This window comes from Delphinapterus leucas, chromosome 10, assembly GCF_059928025.1.
Source record: "Delphinapterus leucas isolate spDelLeu-1000000601 "Yukka" chromosome 10, BTC_Dleu_Yukka2, whole genome shotgun sequence".
NCBI classification, from domain to species: Eukaryota; Metazoa; Chordata; class Mammalia; order Artiodactyla; family Monodontidae; genus Delphinapterus; species Delphinapterus leucas.
In genome coordinates this window covers 20,827,916-20,845,542 of record NC_143138.1, presented here as the reverse complement: position 1 = coordinate 20,845,542, position 17,627 = coordinate 20,827,916, and the positions used below count along the sequence as shown (strand labels likewise).

The window sequence follows — 17,627 nt, the reverse complement described above, 5'->3', positions numbered from 1 at the left end:
TTCATGAGTCAGGCAGCATACCATCTAGCAAGCAGAGGTGAGCTCCAAAGAGCTACAAAAAGGGAAAGATTTAACGGTACTTTGGCCTTACTCCAGTTTCTCTGAACCTCAGTTTGCTCATCTGTGAAATGGGGAAAATAATTTCTGATCACCAAATGATACTCTTTGTGAATGACCTCTTGCAGCTGTTAACAGATATGGACACCCCTAGAAGGTAATAATTACAGACTGGCAGGTTAGGAATGAACTGTATGTTGTACGTTTTTGTTTAGAGTGCCATCAGAACTAACGAGATGCCATGGTATAAATGTCTCTATCATTTGGGAAGAGTTTGGGACCATTGCGATGACTATTTTTGTCAATTGTTATCTTTCAGCTCTTCCAAAAGCCTTAGAAATTTTAAGGGAGAAAACATCCTCGATATTTAATATCTTCTAATGAAAACTGTCGTATATGTATTTTTCATTACCGATGAGAAGAACAGCAAAGTCTACTCTTGCTCACTTTAGTATAATCAGAGTTTTTGTAAACTACCCTATTGTATCTCATTTCTGATGAGTATATATGTGTGCTTTAAAGGCACATGAATTATAATCAGTCTTCAAGGGAAAGTTATACTGCAAAGCCACTGAAACTCTCCGTCTCAACTTTCTCATTTGCAAAGATGTGATAATAACAGCTACTTCATAAAATGATTTTTAGAATTAAGTGAAAAAGAATAAAAATGGATAAATGAAGCCTTCAACAAGTGCCTGGCAAATAAACAAGGCTAAACCATGTTTATTATTAGTACATATTCTAATATCATACTAATATTATCAATGACATTTTTTATCTGAGGATGCTGCTCCCTACCAGGTGATAGGTCAGCATCCTCTTACAGAGTGCCTGTACTGTGGTTATCTCACTATCAAAATAATAATAATTTAAAAAGATAAAACATATGCAGTCTCTTTAGGTCTTTGGGGTTCTTATGCCTAATTTGCTACTCACATTTAAGACACAGTTGAAGTGGCTTCTGCACAAGACTGTTTCTACCCCCATGATTTGGTAAAATTGTCCGTATCCTCCTTTAGTCTCTACTCCACATTATACTGCCAGATGTAAAACATTTCTGTCCATTCTCTTTCCATGCCTTTTCCCCTTACTCTAAACTGTATGCACTTCGAGGGTAGTTATCTGTGCTTCTCCTCCTTATGAATTGCTTGAGGAGGTGAATGAATCAACCATGGGTTTCTTGTCCATTTGACAATTTATTTCTCTTTATAAAGATTATTGACTCCAAAGGTCCCGGTAGCCAGCTTGGTACTTGACTGCCCTGGGCCTTTACTCCAGTCTCACGGCTTCTCAATACTGTCACTGTCAACTGTAGGTAATTAGCATTTCTGTCCATCAAAAGACTATATATGAATGAGTTTTGAAATCTTCTGGGTAATATGTCAACCCAGAGTTAATGATTGATAACTTAGCCCGGGCACAAGGAGCATCAGCTGTCCACCAAGGACAGTGTTAATTTGGAGCGCCATCTAGTGCCTATTGGTGCCAACGACATCCTACGTTGTAAATGCCTTTGGGCAGGGAAGGGTTGAAGCCAAAACAAACCCATTTATTAAATTGTTCATTGGACTTTTACACAACCTACACTTCAGTGCAGTCTACTTCTTGGGGCTTTGTTTGGAGCGTGTGTGTTACAATGAAGGTGCTGGGTTGATCTTAGGCACATTGCAAAGTCACAAACCCTTTAAATCTTTTTATCCGTATTAGCACATAGTGTGTAGTAAATTTGCTATTACTATCACCATTGTCATAATTGATATACCTTAACCAAGACAGTACCAGTGTTGTTATCTTTGCACAATAGTGTTTTCTTCTGTCATCTTCCTCCTCACTGTGGTCATTTTTACTTTAAGAAAGGAAAGAAAAGTAATTTAGTATTTTAAAAGTTGCCTTTGTAAGACTATGGCTAACCTCCACGCCTGGGGAAAGTCGACTGTTTCCTCCTTTTTATGTCCACTCTGACCTTTTCCACAGCCATTATTCCATATCTTTTTCTAGGTCCTCATCCTCCAAATTCCACCATAAGGGTAGAGCCTGTCTTATTTACTTCCTTATTCCCTAAACCCAGAGGGGATTATCGAAGGTGCAGATTAATTTTTTGTGGAATGAAATAATTATCCAGCATGATATTTCTGGACTACTTAGACAACTGTCAGTCCAAGCCACTTAATCTGTTCCTCCCTTGCTCTTGCCTGCCTATAGACTTGCTGAAGTCTCAGGGCTTCACAGTGGTGTCAGGATCACCATCTGTCAAACGGGAATAAAAATTTCTGTTCACCAAAAGAGACAGAAAAGTGTTAAGTTATAACTAAAGGTTAAATATTACATAAGGGCCTGGAGAGACTGTAACATGCCAGCCGCCAAAATGATCTTTGGTTGGTTGGGATCGCCATCTAGTGTCCATCAGAACAGACAGCAAGATGTGTTATAAACACCTTTGATTCTGCCGGAAGGGTATGATATTCATGCAGAATTGTTTGCAGGGGTGAAAACGCTTTCTGCCTACAACTCATTAAACAGACTAGTAAGTAATTAATAGTTATGGGAGTATTTTAATTTTATAATAGAAAAACAAAGGTCTTTGACTTTAGTTCAGTTGATTTGTGTGTGTGTGTGTGTGTGTGTGTGTGTGTGTTCAGGGCACATGAATTGTAATCAGTCTGCAGGGCTCTCCTAGGAGAAATCTGAATTCTCAATCTCCATTTCCTTATTGGTGAAGTACTACTGCTTGTGATGGTAGTCATAGGCTGGTGGTGAAGACAGAATGAAAATAGTGCATATAATGGCTGGTGCATAGAAAGTGTTCAGTTAACTGTTATCTTTATTAGTATTATTGACACTCTTAAACCAACAATTACAGAATGGTGTTGTGTTTATAAGAATGTATGTATAACTTTTAAAATAATTTTTAAAATATGTATATAAAAATTTGTACTTACAACATGGCAGGTACTATTCTTAGAACTATATAAACATTAACTCATTAATTCTCATAGCAACCTGTAAAACAAGTACAACTATTGCCACTTTATAGATGAGAAAACCGAGGCATAGAGGAGGTGATAAAATTATCTAATGGCAAAGTTGAGTTTGAACTCAGGCATTCCAGCTTCTGAGCCAGTCCTTTTGATAAATATACGATGCCACATCTGTATTTTTCCTGGACTATTTTATAAAATTAAGAGGAAAATATAAGTGCTACTATCATTAACCATGAAAAGTATAAGAAATCTATGTATTAACTGAAGCATAGCTACAAATTCTTAGGTAAGCTAACATTGTAAGAATCTGGTCCCAACCAGAAATTGTGTTTAACTTAAGAAGGTTAAGGTGAGTTCAGTAGTAAAAAATGCAGGGTGATGGGATACCTTGGTCCCTCTTCTGCATTGACAACACACAGTTCTCCCTGACAGCTATGTCTGTCTGCTGTTGGAAGTATGCACACACTTAGGATGCAGAATGCAGGGAGGAGGTGACTATGTGAATGTCATCATAATCTTTTCCTTTTGAGTTTTGGTGAAGGAGTGAGCTCCAAGAACAGCAGTGCAGGGGGTAGATTCTGAGTGACAGTGTTGGTCCTTGATTATGTTCTCTCCTCTCACTCTCCAGTACACATACACACACACATCTCCCTTCTCTAATGGGCAAGCTTCTTCTCTTCTTATTAGAATCTCTTCTTGAGGTCTTCCTTGGGTTAGTTCCTAGGTCTCGTGACCTTTCAGAAGCTGCCAGGGGAAGCATACATAATTGGAAAGAGTTAACCAGCTTGTTGGAGTTGGTCTACTCTTACCCACTCCTCCAAATGAAGGAGAGTATCAACTGTCTCAGGGTCACCCCAAGACAGGAGGCTCCCGTGGTACAAGGATGTAATGGAAATAAACCTTAAATAAGAGGCTACTGTGTGCTCCGTCCAATCCCAGGAACTGTACGCACATTATCTAATTCAATCTTCACTATATTCCTGGGGCGAGGGAGCAGTGGGGAGTGTTACAGAGGAGGAAATGAGTGTGCTGGCTCCAAAGCTGCTGTCTTGACTTCCGCTCTTTTGCACTAACAACTCAGCTGTGTTCCCAACCTTCAGGCAGCCTTACAAGTCTCAGATTAGCCTGGGGCTGCCAGGATTTTGAATGGGCTAGGGAATAAGGAACTTTCCTGAGTTGACCTTCTATCATTTACATTTATAATACATAATATTATATATATAGTATTACATATTATAGATTTCATATCCAAGTCTCTATATAGTATATATAAAATATACATACTATGTAGAGATTTATATGTAAAATATATAGTAGTATGTATTTAATATTATATATTTATACTACTATATATTTTACATATAAATCTCTATATAGTATTATGTGCTATACATTTTATGTAAACATCTATTATAGTATATAATGTAAATGAATATATTATATGCTGTTTGTTATATATAATTATGAATAGATATAATTAATTTTATAGGTAGTAAACATCATATACATGTGGTTATTAAATTTAATACTCAGTTTTAATTTCTAAAGTAGTAAATATCTACAGATATATGTAACTTACATTAACAAAACTTACCGGGGGGCTACTAATTTTTAGAAATGTGAAGGGGTCCTGAAATCTGAATTTTGAGAACCACTGCTCTAGCCTTTTCTCTGATGTCTTAATTTCCCAGTTGGATTGGTAAGTACTTGAAGGCAAATGTTTAAGCAGCACATGAACATTTTTGGTTTTTATACTTTTGTTCTCTCAGTGGTTTGTGTCTTTCTTATCAGATTTATCACACTGTATGATAATTATACTTATCTGTGTCAGTCTCAAAACTTATAATTCCTTAAGAGGAGACACTTTGCTTGGCTTATCTTTGCTTTTGTTCCCTCCTGGTGTTCTTTGCTTAACAAGTGCTCAGTAAGCATATGTGAAAAGCTTATGCACGGCATAGTGATGAGCTAGGAAATAAAAAGCAATAACATGTCCTAACAAATCTACCAAAATTTGTATGCCCCTGTTTCCTCCAAAATAGTCATCGTGTAAAGCCATATATTTATTCTGATTAAGGCTATTGCCTAATATATGTTTTCATCTTGTGCTTTATAATTGCCTTCATTAGCAGCCTAAACCGAGAAAGTGTAAAAATGTATATCTTCTCGCTATTGACAAATCCTTTTCTTTTGAGGGTAGGTTTCACTTTTGAAACCATTTAAAGTCATTTGAAAACAAGCTTGAAAAATCAGGTGGCTATTAATGCCCTAGTTTCTTGTGTCACTTATGTGATTCTAATAGCTGTTCCAAATGTTTTGCAATGTATCGTTCCTTGTGTAATACTCTCTATGTATTAACTGAGCTCCCACTATGTGCTTTACTACTATATTCTCTGTTGGTTTCCGCAGTGTATTTTGAGAGTGTGTCAGGGAAAAAGATACAGAAACTTTAGTCTCAACTGAAAGTTTCCTTGGCGAGTCAGGAAAAATCAGGTTTTAATAACTTCCAGTTGGGGCCTATAACGAACGGACAGAACACTCTCCTGGCATGGTAGAAGGAGGAAGTGAAAGAAAAATCAGTTGTCAGCCCCTGATCCATACACCTGTCCCAACAACTCCTCTCACTCTCCTTTGAGTGTGTCTTACTGTTTGAGTCTCTCTCTCTCGCTCCAGCTCCATTTGGGCTTGACATTCTGCTCTGCATCTTTAACTTTGTCCACCAGCTTTCCCGACCCAAAGAATATGAAACGAAATTAGCCAACCCGTAATATTTAGGATGTGTGTAAATACAAGAATACACAATTTATTGCATGGCAACATTTACCTTTGTCCTCAGTTTATTGCTGGCTATCTTGAGACCATCAATTTTGAGTGGGCAGACAACAACCTTAATCTGAATCTGCCCTGGAGTTAATTTTAGTAGGTCTTTTGTTGCTCACAGGTTTGTTCAATCTTATTTCAAAGGCTGAGGCTTCATGGGACATCTACAAGATCTAAGGTGGCTTTATAGCTCATGGTCAAAAAATCTTGTATCTTCCAATTTTTTAGAATGGTTTTTAAAGATTCTGATTCAGAGCTTGTAGGACAAACTGAATAACCAAGTGTAAAAGTATAATTTTCAAAACATGACTCTCATACAAGTACTGTGTATAGTGAGCTTGTGCATGGGTCAGAGAATGATTTCAGTATTAATGATGGAGCAAGCAGAATGAAAAAGTTAGGTCAAAGCAGGATACAGGAGAATGAAATATGTGTTCAGTCAGGGCAAGAAAGAATGCTGGAAGGCTGAAAAATCAGATACAAAATTGTTTAATGTCCTATTAGGCAATACAATCATAACTTTTAGGGTTATCTTTTCTACTAGAAAGAATTCACTTGCATCTCTACTGAACAAGACCTTTATTAATGTATCAATCTTCTACAAGTAAACGTATAATTTTGCATACTCTGAGCCCAATCGAAAAGGAAATATTAAGTCATACTGGACAGCGTGCTGTCCAGTATGACAGCTATTAGTCACATGTGGTCATTGAACACTTGTAACGTGGCTAGTCTGAAATTTTACAAATGTAAAATACATACCAGACTTTGAAGACTTACCATATGAAAAAAAGAATAGAAACTGTCCTATATTTTTAAATATCGATTAAATGTTGAAGTGATAGTAGTTTGGATATACTGAGTTAAGTAAAATATATTATTAAAATTAGATTCACCTATTTCTTCTTATTTTTTCATTGTGACTACTAGAAAGCTTAAAATTACGTGTATGACTCACATTCCACTTTACTGTATAGCATGGCCTTAGAGCATTAGATGAACCACAAGTGGACTCGTGGAGAATTCTCTACTACAGCTTGAAAAGACATGAAGAAATATCTTTGCTTTGTTTTTGACTTTTCTCAACACAAGTTACAGGGATCTAGAGAAGGGCTACTTGTTTTTCTGCCTTCTGATCTCTATTATGTGGCCAGGAGGTTGAGAGCAAGAATTTGAGTGGCTGGTGTCTGGTTCTGGACTTCAGATTTGCATATGGAGAGATGTGATTTGAGTGATTTAAACTGAGTGGTCATATTAGAAAACTGAATTACAGTAATCAAATTTACATGCTGCTTATTTGCAAAAAGGGACACCAATTTTTTTTGTTTGTTTGTTTGCAGTACACGGGCCTCTCACGGCTGTGGCCTCTACCGTTGCGGAGCACAGGCTCCAGACGCGCAGACTCAGCAGCCGAGGCTCACGGGCCCAGCTGCTCCGCGGCATGTGGGATCTTCCCGGACCGGGACCCGAACCCGTGTCTCCAGCATCGGCAGGCGCATTCCCAACCACTGCGCCACCAGGGAAGGCCAGGTACACCATTTTATAGTGAAGGGAGGTTCAGTGACCTGGTAATCAAGACTCCACACAGCCCTTTTCCTGGTGGTTATGCATACTTAACTGAGTTTCAGATGAAGAGGGGGCTCATTGCACATAGAATCAGAACAAAATGGCATGTTCTTATTTTATGTTTTTACCGAAACATATTAGCATGATGAAGGTGCTTTAGTTGTTCATACACTTTCAATGATTTCTTACAATTCCTATGCCCAAAGTCACACTGATGGATGACAGGTCTAAAGCGATTTTCTGTGGTTGCTAATTCATCCATCACTAATCTTATTAGGCTGTTAATTCCCAGAGGACATGACCAGTAGTAGACATAGTTTCCAAATGTTGAATGAATGTTATTCAGTGAAACCATGGGGTTATCCTTAGTCTAAAAGAAGATACCTCATTTTAATTCATCACTGAACTTAATTTGTATAACCCCTTTTGACTATCACATCTAAGACTGACATCTTTAGTACATATTTTCATCTAGATGTAGTAGTAGTAAAGGGGGCTTTAGAATAGAATACATGTGGCTGGCTTTAGAGGGGATAAGAGCTGAGCTTATCAGCAAAAAGTGGCATAATAATTTATTTGTTCTAGTAATTTTCCTCCATTTCTGCTAAAATTTTGCCATTTCATTTCTGTTTCAAATCTATAGTTCATCTTAAAAGTCAAAAGTGTATCTTGTTGAAGCCAGTTGCTTTATTTCCATCTGTATCTTTGGGTTCCCAGTTAGAGAGTGTCCTGTACCACGACATGTGTTAGATATTGTTACTGGAAGTAACCGAGAATTTTCATGTGCTGAAATTCATCTCTTTATTGCAGCATGCAAAAATAAATAAATAAATGCTTGTTTTCTTTGAAAACAGATCATCTAAACGTCCCTAGCTGCCAAGTCTATTTGGGGGTTATTTGCAGGCTTAGGGGGTCTCCTTTCTTCCCTCATTATCCCTATCCTTGAGGGCCAGACCCCCTGCCTTGCACAACCCAGAGGGAAACCTGAGAGCTTTTAAAAAACAGCCCAATTTCTCGCCTTTGGAGAAGTGAGAAGAGTGCCCCGCCCCCATCTATGAAAAGAGGGATTTGATAGAGTTTCAATGTCTTCAAATCAAAGATTTAAGTCTCTAACCCCCCATCATCCAGGACCCCCCCAAGGCTTACGAACCCCCTCCCATCCCGCCCTAACTGCTTTGGACTGGCCCCAGAATCCTGGTCCCAGTCCACAGTTCCTGTGGGTCTGTACGCAGAATTCACAGAGGACCTGTGTTACTTCCCTTGCGAAGAAACAGAATTATGGTGAAAATTTAGGTGGAAACCATTTCATTTTTGGCTCCAAAAGAAGGGAAGCATGTGCCCAACCACCCCTGAGAAAAAGAACTTTCAGGGGCAAAGGAGCGAACAGGTAATTTAGAAGAAAAACAGAAAGTGGTCTCCGACTGCCCAGGACTTCCCTAGGAGTTGGGGGAGTTGGGGACGGCTGGACGAGTAGTCTTTGTGGTTGCGGAAAAAATAAATGGAGAGCACGAAGCCTGAGGCTTCTCGGATCCTTTCCCGACCAACTTCGGGTGATTTGGTGCTGCGTATTTTAATATTTTCCCCCTTTTGTGAAGTGGAACAAACACAACTTGGGCGCACCGCGGCGGCTCAGAGCCTGCCAGCCAGGCGGGCGACCGGAGCACCAATCAGCGCGCGCCTGCGCTCTATATATACGGCGGCCCGGCCCAAGCGTAGTTCCATCGGCGATTTGCCACTTGTACCCGAGTCCTAGATCTTCAGCACTCAGCATGTCGGAGACCGCTCCTGCCGCTCCCGCCGCCGCGCCTCCTGCGGAGAAGACCCCGGTTAAGAAAAAGGCGGCCAAGAAGCCGGCCGGGGCGCGCCGGAAGGCGTCTGGGCCGCCGGTGTCCGAGCTCATCACGAAGGCTGTCGCCGCTTCCAAAGAGCGGAGCGGTGTGTCTTTGGCTGCGCTCAAGAAGGCGCTGGCAGCCGCGGGCTACGATGTGGAGAAGAATAATAGCCGCATCAAACTGGGTCTTAGGAGCCTGGTGAGTAAGGGCACTCTGGTGCAGACCAAGGGCACCGGTGCTTCCGGCTCCTTTAAGCTCAACAGGAAAGGGGCCACTGGGGAAGCCAAGCCCAAGGCTAAGAAGGCAGGTGCGGCCAAGCCCAAGAAGGCCGCTGGGGCAGCTAAGAAGCCCAAGAAAGCCACGGGTGCGGCCACCCCGAAAAAAGCCGCCAAGAAGACCCCGAAGAAGGCGAAGAAGCCAGCCGCAGCTACTGTGACCAAGAAAGTTGCCAAGAGCCCAAGGAAAGCTAAAGCTGCTAAACCCAAGAAGGCCGCCAAGAGCGCAGCTAAGGCAGCGAAGACCAAAGCCGCCAAGCCCAAGGTTGCCAAGCCCAAGAAGGCTGCACCGAAAAAGAAGTAGGTTGTTAATCGTCTGCTTCTAAAACCCAAAAAGGCTCTTTTCAGAGCCACCACTGATCTCAAAAAAGAGACCTGTATACTCCTTCCGTACTTGCTGTTTCTGTATACCTATATCCCCTTTCGCCTTTTAATCTAAATCAAGGTTGCGCAGGAGTCGTTGCAGAAGGCTGCTCACGCTACCCTAAGATGGGCAGCGAGGGCTTGGCAGGGTGACTGCTGTGAGGTTGCAGGGCCCATCCCTGTGGGTTGCTCCTTGCTCTGCGGTGCTTTTGGTTAGTCTCCTGGTCAGCAATTACAGGCGCTGTCCGGAGGCTTGCGTACTTGGGCTATCCGCCTGCCCCGCTCCACTCCTGTGAAGAGCAAATACAACCACAAAGAAATCCAGCCAGTTTCTTAGTCTTAACGGGATATTCCGATTGGGCTAAGAACTCATTCAAAAGTCCCGCCCTGCTCGCGGGTTGGCTCACTTCTCCAGCCCGTAATTTTCACCCTGTATTTAATTGGATGGTGGCCGGCCTCCGTCCTTAGTCTCCAATGTTTGTTTTCCTTCCGTTGGGTTAGCACTATCCGCTTGAAACAGAAATGTATCTGGTATTTCGGACATTTTCCACGTTTCGAAAGTCAAGTTGTTGGCTCTCGGGGGCGTTGGTATCATCCGATCCTGGGAGGAGGGTGGGTGCAGGCGCTCTTGCCTCGCATTCTTTTGTTAATTCCTGTGGGCTGTGGCAGCAAAGGAACATTTGCAAAACTGCTACAGCGGTGGCAATGACTCTTCCACCCAGGGCAAGGCTGGACCAGGGATCTTTCTGTTCCTCGCATCGTGTAACTTTCAACAAATGTGTGATGGATTTGAGCGCATGAAAAACAACTTTTGGTCGGCCATTTTGTCCTGGCCGGCCAGTCAAGGATCCTCATTTTAGGTGGACTTTAACATCAAAAAATCGAAGATGCTTTAAACGCATTTTTGTAACATTTGTAACACCCAACATTTTCTACGCGAAGGAGAAAAAATATATTGGTAAAGTTTTGGAAATTGTGTATGTATTGGGGGGAGGTGATGTCTCTAATAAAGGGCTTTAGTTTTCATTAACAGTATATATGTAGATTCTTTCATATTCATGGCATTCCTCCTGGGTAGAGAAAGTCCAGCATCCTATTTCTATTCTGGTGGGCAGAGAATTTCTCAAGACAATTTCCCGGGTCAGGGGCTTCTGCAGACCTGCAGCTCAGTTCTTCAACCATTGCCACAAGGACGAATCTGTGAGTTATTTCCTGCATTAGTGGTAGTGGCCATGGAGTTCATTCCTCGTCTTAGTCACTGTGTAGGAGAAACCAAGAGATCTAGTGGATGAAAAGAGTAGAATGGAGCCAAAGTGTGTAGAAAAGCAGAGATGAGAGGTGTACAGAGAGTGCTGCAAGATCTGGGTTCCTGACACCTCCTGAGTTCCTGGTTCTTTGAGCCACCTGAACTCCTGCCACCGGGGCCTCTCCACTTAGTTCAGGTTGGGTCAAGTTGCAACAACCAGGAGACCTAATAAAGACACTCCAAATATAATCACAGATAGGGCTTATAGTAATAGCACCATGTACTTCTATGTTCCCTTTCTCCTTCAAATAATTTCAGTTTCACCCATTTGCTTGATTTTCACATCAGCTCTAAGAGGCAGGGAAGGAATCAACCTAAGCAAAGAGAGTTGATTCTCTAATTTTTCTTCAAATCTCTTGTGAATGCCCTTTGGGGTGTAAATTTATTGGGTTTATATACAGTTGATCCTATCATTGAATGTGTCCTGCAAATGTATTTGCATAGTTGAAACATGTCCTTTACTTTCAAGTAAAACATATTCCTCAAAAACAAATATAACCATTCTTTAGTAAGGCTTCAGGAAGAGTTCATTCACAGAGAGCTAAGTTATTGTTTAAAATCTCTAATTTTACCTAGTCTTTAGATAGCTTCAACAATGTTTCCTCAATTTTGTCCGTGTTCTTTAATTTTGTTCCATTCCCTCACAACTGTTCACATAGTTTACTGGCTTGGGTCTAATAAGACATTCATTGAATTCTAAAAATTAGCTAGTTTAACGAAAAGGTCTTTGTCATGATTTTGTTTAGTTTATAAAACCTATATTTTATTTTGACATTATTAATATTATTTTCAGTATTCACTTATTATTATAAAATAATATTGACAACAGCAATAATATACTCAAATAATTGGCCAAACATGGCTGGATTAGCCAAAAGTGGCAATGAATACTGCATAAACTAAACTGCTGACTGATAACGATGAAAATTCATGAAATGTTCGTGTACGTTGGAAGTGTACACAGAAAGTAAAGTCTCCTTGTAATGCATTATTGTAAAAAGAATTTTTTCTGTACATACACAGTGCTCTCATGGCTGAAAAATTAAATATCCCATTACTTCCCCTAGGCAGTGCTCTAGATATCATTTCTTCTAAGCCTGAGGGAGATGTAAAAGGTAACTTTGTGGTTGAAATCCATGCCAGAGAGGGACAGGTCCAGTACAAGACGTGATTACATCATTAGAGAATTTCAGAAGGGAACAGGGATATAGGGCACAGTGGTAACAGTAATAGTGTTGACAGCTAGCATTTCTTGAGCACTAATTTACAAGGGTGCCAAGCACTATTGCTGAACACTCTTCATTTATTTTCAAACACATTCTTGTCACAGCACCTTGAGGTAGGTGCCATTATTACTGAGACTTGCTCACATTAAGGACATAATGAGTTAATATCTGATCAGTGAGCCAGTATAATTATCCTCCATGTATGAGCCATATAAGTAATCCAAAATTTTCTAGTAGCCACATTTTAGAAAAGTAAAGCAAGTAAAATCTATTTTAATAATATTTTAACCCACTAAAATAAAAATATTTCAACAAGTCATCTAAGGTAAAAATATTAAGGAGATTTTGAGTTCTATTTTTCATACTAACTCTTTGAAATTTGGTATGTATTTTTACACCTAAGCTCATCTCAATTTGGACTAGCCATGTTTCAAGCGCTCAATAGCCACCTATGGCTATTGGCTACCGTCTTGAACAATAAAGATCTATAGTAAACACTGAAAGGAACACACAAGAGAATACTTGCTCTGGAGTAGAATCTAGATGTTTCCAAGGAAATAATTATGCTGACCTGATCCTATAATTATGCTGACTCTATCTCAGAGTCCTGAGTCATCCGAGACCAGTGTTTCTCTTGCTGAGGCACTTGCTGAGGTGTGGTATAACAGAGTGGTAGGAGGGCAAGGAAGGCCATGTGTAATTTGGAAAAGCATAGCCTGTGCTGAGAAGCAGATTTACCCCGAAGTTAATGAAACTCAAGTGTCAGACCCTGTATTCCCAAGGTCCTGGGAGGGGCCCCTGGGAGTATGGTATGTTCACTTGCCCTCATTTAAAGAATACTTTTTTAAAAATTGCAATGTTGACAGATTTTAATCACAGCTGGTAAAAACCATTTATTTCCATTCAATCTTCTCTTCTGTTACAATTCACCTTTTGTCTGATTATGCTGGGATGTTGATGAGAATATTTGGAACTTGAGAAAATTTACTTGCATCTATATTTTGTTTGGGGTTAATGACATATATAAAGTGATGTGCAGATGTGCTTATATATATTGATAGTTCAGTTGTTGCTAGCCAGTCTGATCTAAGAATGGCTTCAAGAAATACTCCTACTGCCCACTGATAAACTCACCTGGATTAATGGCAAGAAAATATGGGACTAGATGTCATATATCCATGTACCCAGCACTGGGAGTGAATGCATAGGGGAGAATTGAGATTTGAAATGTATAGAGCCAGAAGCTAGTCTGTAAAGAATTCTTCCAAATTTTACAATTCACATATGAAAAGCTTGACAGGATTTTCCAAATTTGAAAACAATCCTAAAAACTTGACATCACCTACAGTGCTTTGAAGCTGAAATTCTAAGTTATCAATAGAATAAAACAAATTGTGATCAACCACCCTAGAGGGAATACTGAATTCTCTTCCCACTGTCTACACTCTATAGAAAATATTACTAAACAATTTTCCTTTAAAGAGGGAATCAGAGTATGCTGTCAAAAGTATAGGAAAATAAAGCATTGCAGTGTGTATTCAACTTAATGTGCTATTTTTCTGAATTTTGTGATAGCTATGGTTTTTTTTGTGTAAAATTGGAATTTGTTAATTTTCTCATTATAAATATTCAGTATACTTTGTAATTTTAAGTCACCGCGTTGTGTAAGCGTTAAGCCTCAGAAAACCATCTGCTCCATCAGTTACATTGTGCATCAATATGTGGAAACTTTTTTTAAAAAATTAACATTTAAGTAAATGTTCTTTGTATTACAAGGAGGCATGGGTAAAAAAAGCTCTACAGTTGGTACCCTTCAGTATCTCAAACCCCCTTGATTTTAAGATGCATAGGCAAATCTTAAAGGTTACATAAATTTAGTGGATCTCTGCTGGCGAGTACTGAGGTCAGTTCCTGTTGCCCGAGCTACAATTCCAGTTTAGGTAGACCAACTGACCTGAAGACAGTATTTTAATTATCAGAGATAATTCCCTGAATAACTCTAACCAGAATAAAGGCTTACTTTGGTTTTTATGTATACTAAAATCCCTTACTTGAATTTTTACTATATGCTTTCCACCATTAGTGAAACGCCTCAGCAATCATGTCACAACCGCCTTTAAGTAAAATTGTGGGTGGCTCTTAAAAGAGCCTTTTTTCAATTAGGAAGATAACTTTTTCTAGGCTCTCTCTCCTCGGATGCGGCGGGCAAGCTGGATGTCCTTGGGCATGATGGTGACGCGCTTGGCGTGGATGGCACACAAGTTGGTGTCCTCGAAGAGCCCCACCAGGTAGGCCTCGCACGCCTCCTGCAGCGCCATCACGGCCGAGCTCTGGAAGCGCAGGTCGGTCTTGAAGTCCTGCGCGATCTCGCGCACCAGGCGCTGGAACGGCAGCTTGCGGATCAGCAGCTCCGTGGACTTCTGGTAGCGGCGGATCTCGCGCAGGGCCACCGTGCCGGGCCGGTAGCGGTGCGGCTTCTTCACGCCGCCCGTGGCCGGTGCGCTCTTGCGCGCCGCCTTGGTGGCCAGCTGTTTGCGCGGGGCCTTGCCGCCGGTGGACTTGCGAGCGGTCTGCTTAGTGCGAGCCATAACGAGCGATTGACCACACACCCACTGGCCTGTTGCTGGCTTAGGCAGTTGTCTTTAAATATAGCTAGAAGCATTCTGATTGGTCTTGTAGTTTTTCAAAAGTACCGCGCGATAAAACCATTGGCTGAAAGGTGACCGGGAAGGAGAATTAATTACTAGAGAATCTGATTGGATGAATTACTTTACCACCCATTCCCGGTGCCTTTTTTGCCTCTGGGATCTGAAGGAATTTTCATACGTTCTATTTCATCCTGCCGCCAACTACAGCGTGCATAACGAGACACTTAAGGACCATGTTAACTTCCGATTCAGTTGATGAGTTCCCCTGATATTCTCAATATTCTCAGCGTGTCAATATTGACACGCTCGCGGGTTGTCAATACAGCTGGTCCACACACTAAACTGAGTACAATTGTTTTTTCTCCCCCAGACAGCTGGGTTAGGTTTAAATAAATCTCGAACCGCCAGGACTGCCACTTTCTCTGGTCATCACAGCTCCCCTAACCCTGAGTTTTTCTTTTGTGAAACTACATGACAGTGTCACTGGGTGGATGATTCAAAAAATCACATGTAAAGACCGATTTGATGACAGATACACACTGGACTGCAACCAAACTTTCGTCAGAAAAAAATAGATTTTGCTTAAATTTACAACCTTGAAAGCCCGAACAGGTTTATTACTGGCAAAAGGAAAATTTCTTTGCTTTTTGTTATTCTCAAGCCCGAGCGATGCTTCTGCCTCCTCTTTAGAAACGCTTTTGTTGACTACGGAAGTTTCACCCGGTACGCACTAAAATAATGCTTGTGGGAAGTCCAGTTTCCCTGGAAGTCAGTGTTTTGACGTCACTTTGTCTTTTACAAAACAGAGATAGATACCTGGCTACCAGCTTTTTAAATGAAAATGTAGATGGCTCTGAAAAGAACCTCTAGACAGTTTATAAAAAAGAATTTCGTATTTTGTCTAGGCTTTACTTGCCCTTGGTCTTGCGGTGACTCAGTCTTCTTGGGCAGCAGCACAGCCTGGATGTTGGGCAGAACGCCGCCCTGAGCGATGGTGACTTTACCGAGCAGCTTGTTGAACTCCTCCTCATTATAGATGGCCAGCTGCAGGTGGCGCGGAATGACCCGCGTCTTGTCGCGGGTCGGGCTGCCCGCCAGCTCCAAAATCTCGGCCGTCAGGTACACGGGGGCCCCGACACCGACCCGTTTAGAGTAGTTGCCCTTACGGGGCAACCAGTGTACGCGGCCTACTGGGAACTGCAAACCAGCTGGAGAAGGTCGAGTTTTAGCTTTAGCTCGAATCTTGCCTACTTATTCACCACGTCCAGACGTAATTACCTTATACAATTTAACAGCAAACATTGTGAGCAAAAGGAATAAACGCTGGATGACATATGAACAAATCATTTTACAGACAGTACAGGGATGCCCCAGCAAGCTATCCGATTGGTCAAAAGTATGCTGTTTTTCTATCCAATAGAAAAACAAATTGTGTATCCTTCATTTGCATAAACCACGCCCCTCCCGCCCTTAGTGAACCTGTACTACTCTTATCCAATCAAAAGTGAGACTTCTTGATTGTTCATTTGCGTTGAACGACTATAAATATATGGGTTCTGAACTCTTCACACTACTAGTTTTAGTTGTGGAGAAGGCGATTTAACCTTTACTACAGCTCTTCGGAAGAACTATGCCAGAGCCATCTAAATCTGCTCCGGCCCCTAAAAAGGGTTCTAAGAAGACCATCACTAAGGCGCAGAAGAAAGACGGGAAGAAACGCAAGCGTAGTCGTAAAGAGAGCTACTCCATTTACGTATACAAAGTTTTGAAGCAGGTCCACCCAGACACCGGCATCTCATCCAAGGCCATGGGTATCATGAACTCGTTCGTCAACGACATCTTTGAGCGCATCGCGGGTGAGGCGTCGCGCTTGGCGCATTACAACAAGCGCTCCACGATCACATCTAGGGAGATCCAGACGGCTGTGCGCCTACTGCTCCCTGGGGAGCTGGCCAAGCATGCTGTTTCCGAGGGCACTAAGGCCGTTACCAAGTACACCAGCTCCAAGTAAGTGCTTGTATAGGTACTTAATCCAAAGGCTCTTTTCAGAGCCACCCACTTTGTCGAAGAAGAGCTGAAACTTCCGGTTTTTTGATGGATGAATGCAATTCTCTACTGGTTACATTTACTTTCAGGTGTTTTTTCCCGTGGTGTTGATAGTTGAAGCGGTTTTGGAGCCAGAGCCCCAAGCGACTTGGAAGGTTTATCGGCTTTAAAACACATGAGTTACTGTGTCGCATTACCCAAAAAAAACCCTCATCTTTTCCCCAAGGATTAAACTTCCAGATGCTTATTAAGCTGTTGGAAGTGTTCACTCCTTTCTACAAAGCCTCCTGAAATTTCTAATGGTGATGGGAATGTCCCTCCTTGGTAAGGAAGCGGTTAGGGGATTTCAGAGTAGAGACCCTGAGGAGATGATTATCCAGGCTGTCTTTTCAGGGGTGGGGGCGGGGGGGGCGGGGGGCGAGGGGGAGGGGTGGGGAGCAAGGGGGAGGGGTGGGGAGCAAGGGGGAGGGGTGGGGAGCGAGGGGGACGGGGGGAGGTGTGGGGGGCGAC

At 41.6% G+C, this 17,627-nt stretch overlaps 3 protein-coding genes and 1 pseudogene across 4 annotated transcripts; 2 read left to right on the top strand and 2 right to left on the bottom strand.

Annotated features, from left to right (window-relative positions):
- Positions 1-9,123: 9,123 nt before the first annotated feature.
- On the top strand, positions 9,124-10,926 carry H1-2 (H1.2 linker histone, cluster member). The gene has a single exon (XM_022562254.3). It carries the CDS (start codon positions 9,191-9,193, stop codon positions 9,830-9,832), a length of 642 nt encoding a protein of 213 aa, XP_022417962.1. The 5' UTR covers positions 9,124-9,190; the 3' UTR covers positions 9,833-10,926.
- A 3,623-nt stretch (positions 10,927-14,549) lies between these two features.
- H3C3 (H3 clustered histone 3) lies at positions 14,550-15,011 on the bottom strand. The gene has a single exon (XM_022562299.3). The coding sequence runs from the start codon at positions 15,009-15,011 to the stop codon at positions 14,601-14,603; it is 411 nt and encodes a 136-aa protein (XP_022418007.2). The 3' UTR covers positions 14,550-14,600.
- An 862-nt stretch (positions 15,012-15,873) lies between these two features.
- Positions 15,874-16,373, bottom strand: LOC111168513 (histone H2A type 1-D-like; annotated as a pseudogene).
- Positions 16,374-16,567: 194 nt separating this feature from the next.
- LOC111168518 (histone H2B type 1-B-like) lies at positions 16,568-17,497 on the top strand. 2 transcript variants are annotated; one of them, XM_089918438.1, is made up of 2 exons: positions 16,568-17,078; positions 17,207-17,497. In XM_089918438.1, exons 1-2 carry the CDS (start codon positions 16,702-16,704, stop codon positions 17,226-17,228), a joined length of 399 nt encoding a protein of 132 aa, XP_089774564.1. In that variant the 5' UTR covers positions 16,568-16,701; the 3' UTR covers positions 17,229-17,497. The 2 variants fall into 2 exon arrangements, with proteins under 2 accessions (XP_089774564.1, XP_030616083.1); XM_030760223.2 differs by lacking the exon at positions 17,207-17,497 and having other exon boundaries at positions 16,571-17,082.
- Positions 17,498-17,627: the final 130 nt, after the last annotated feature.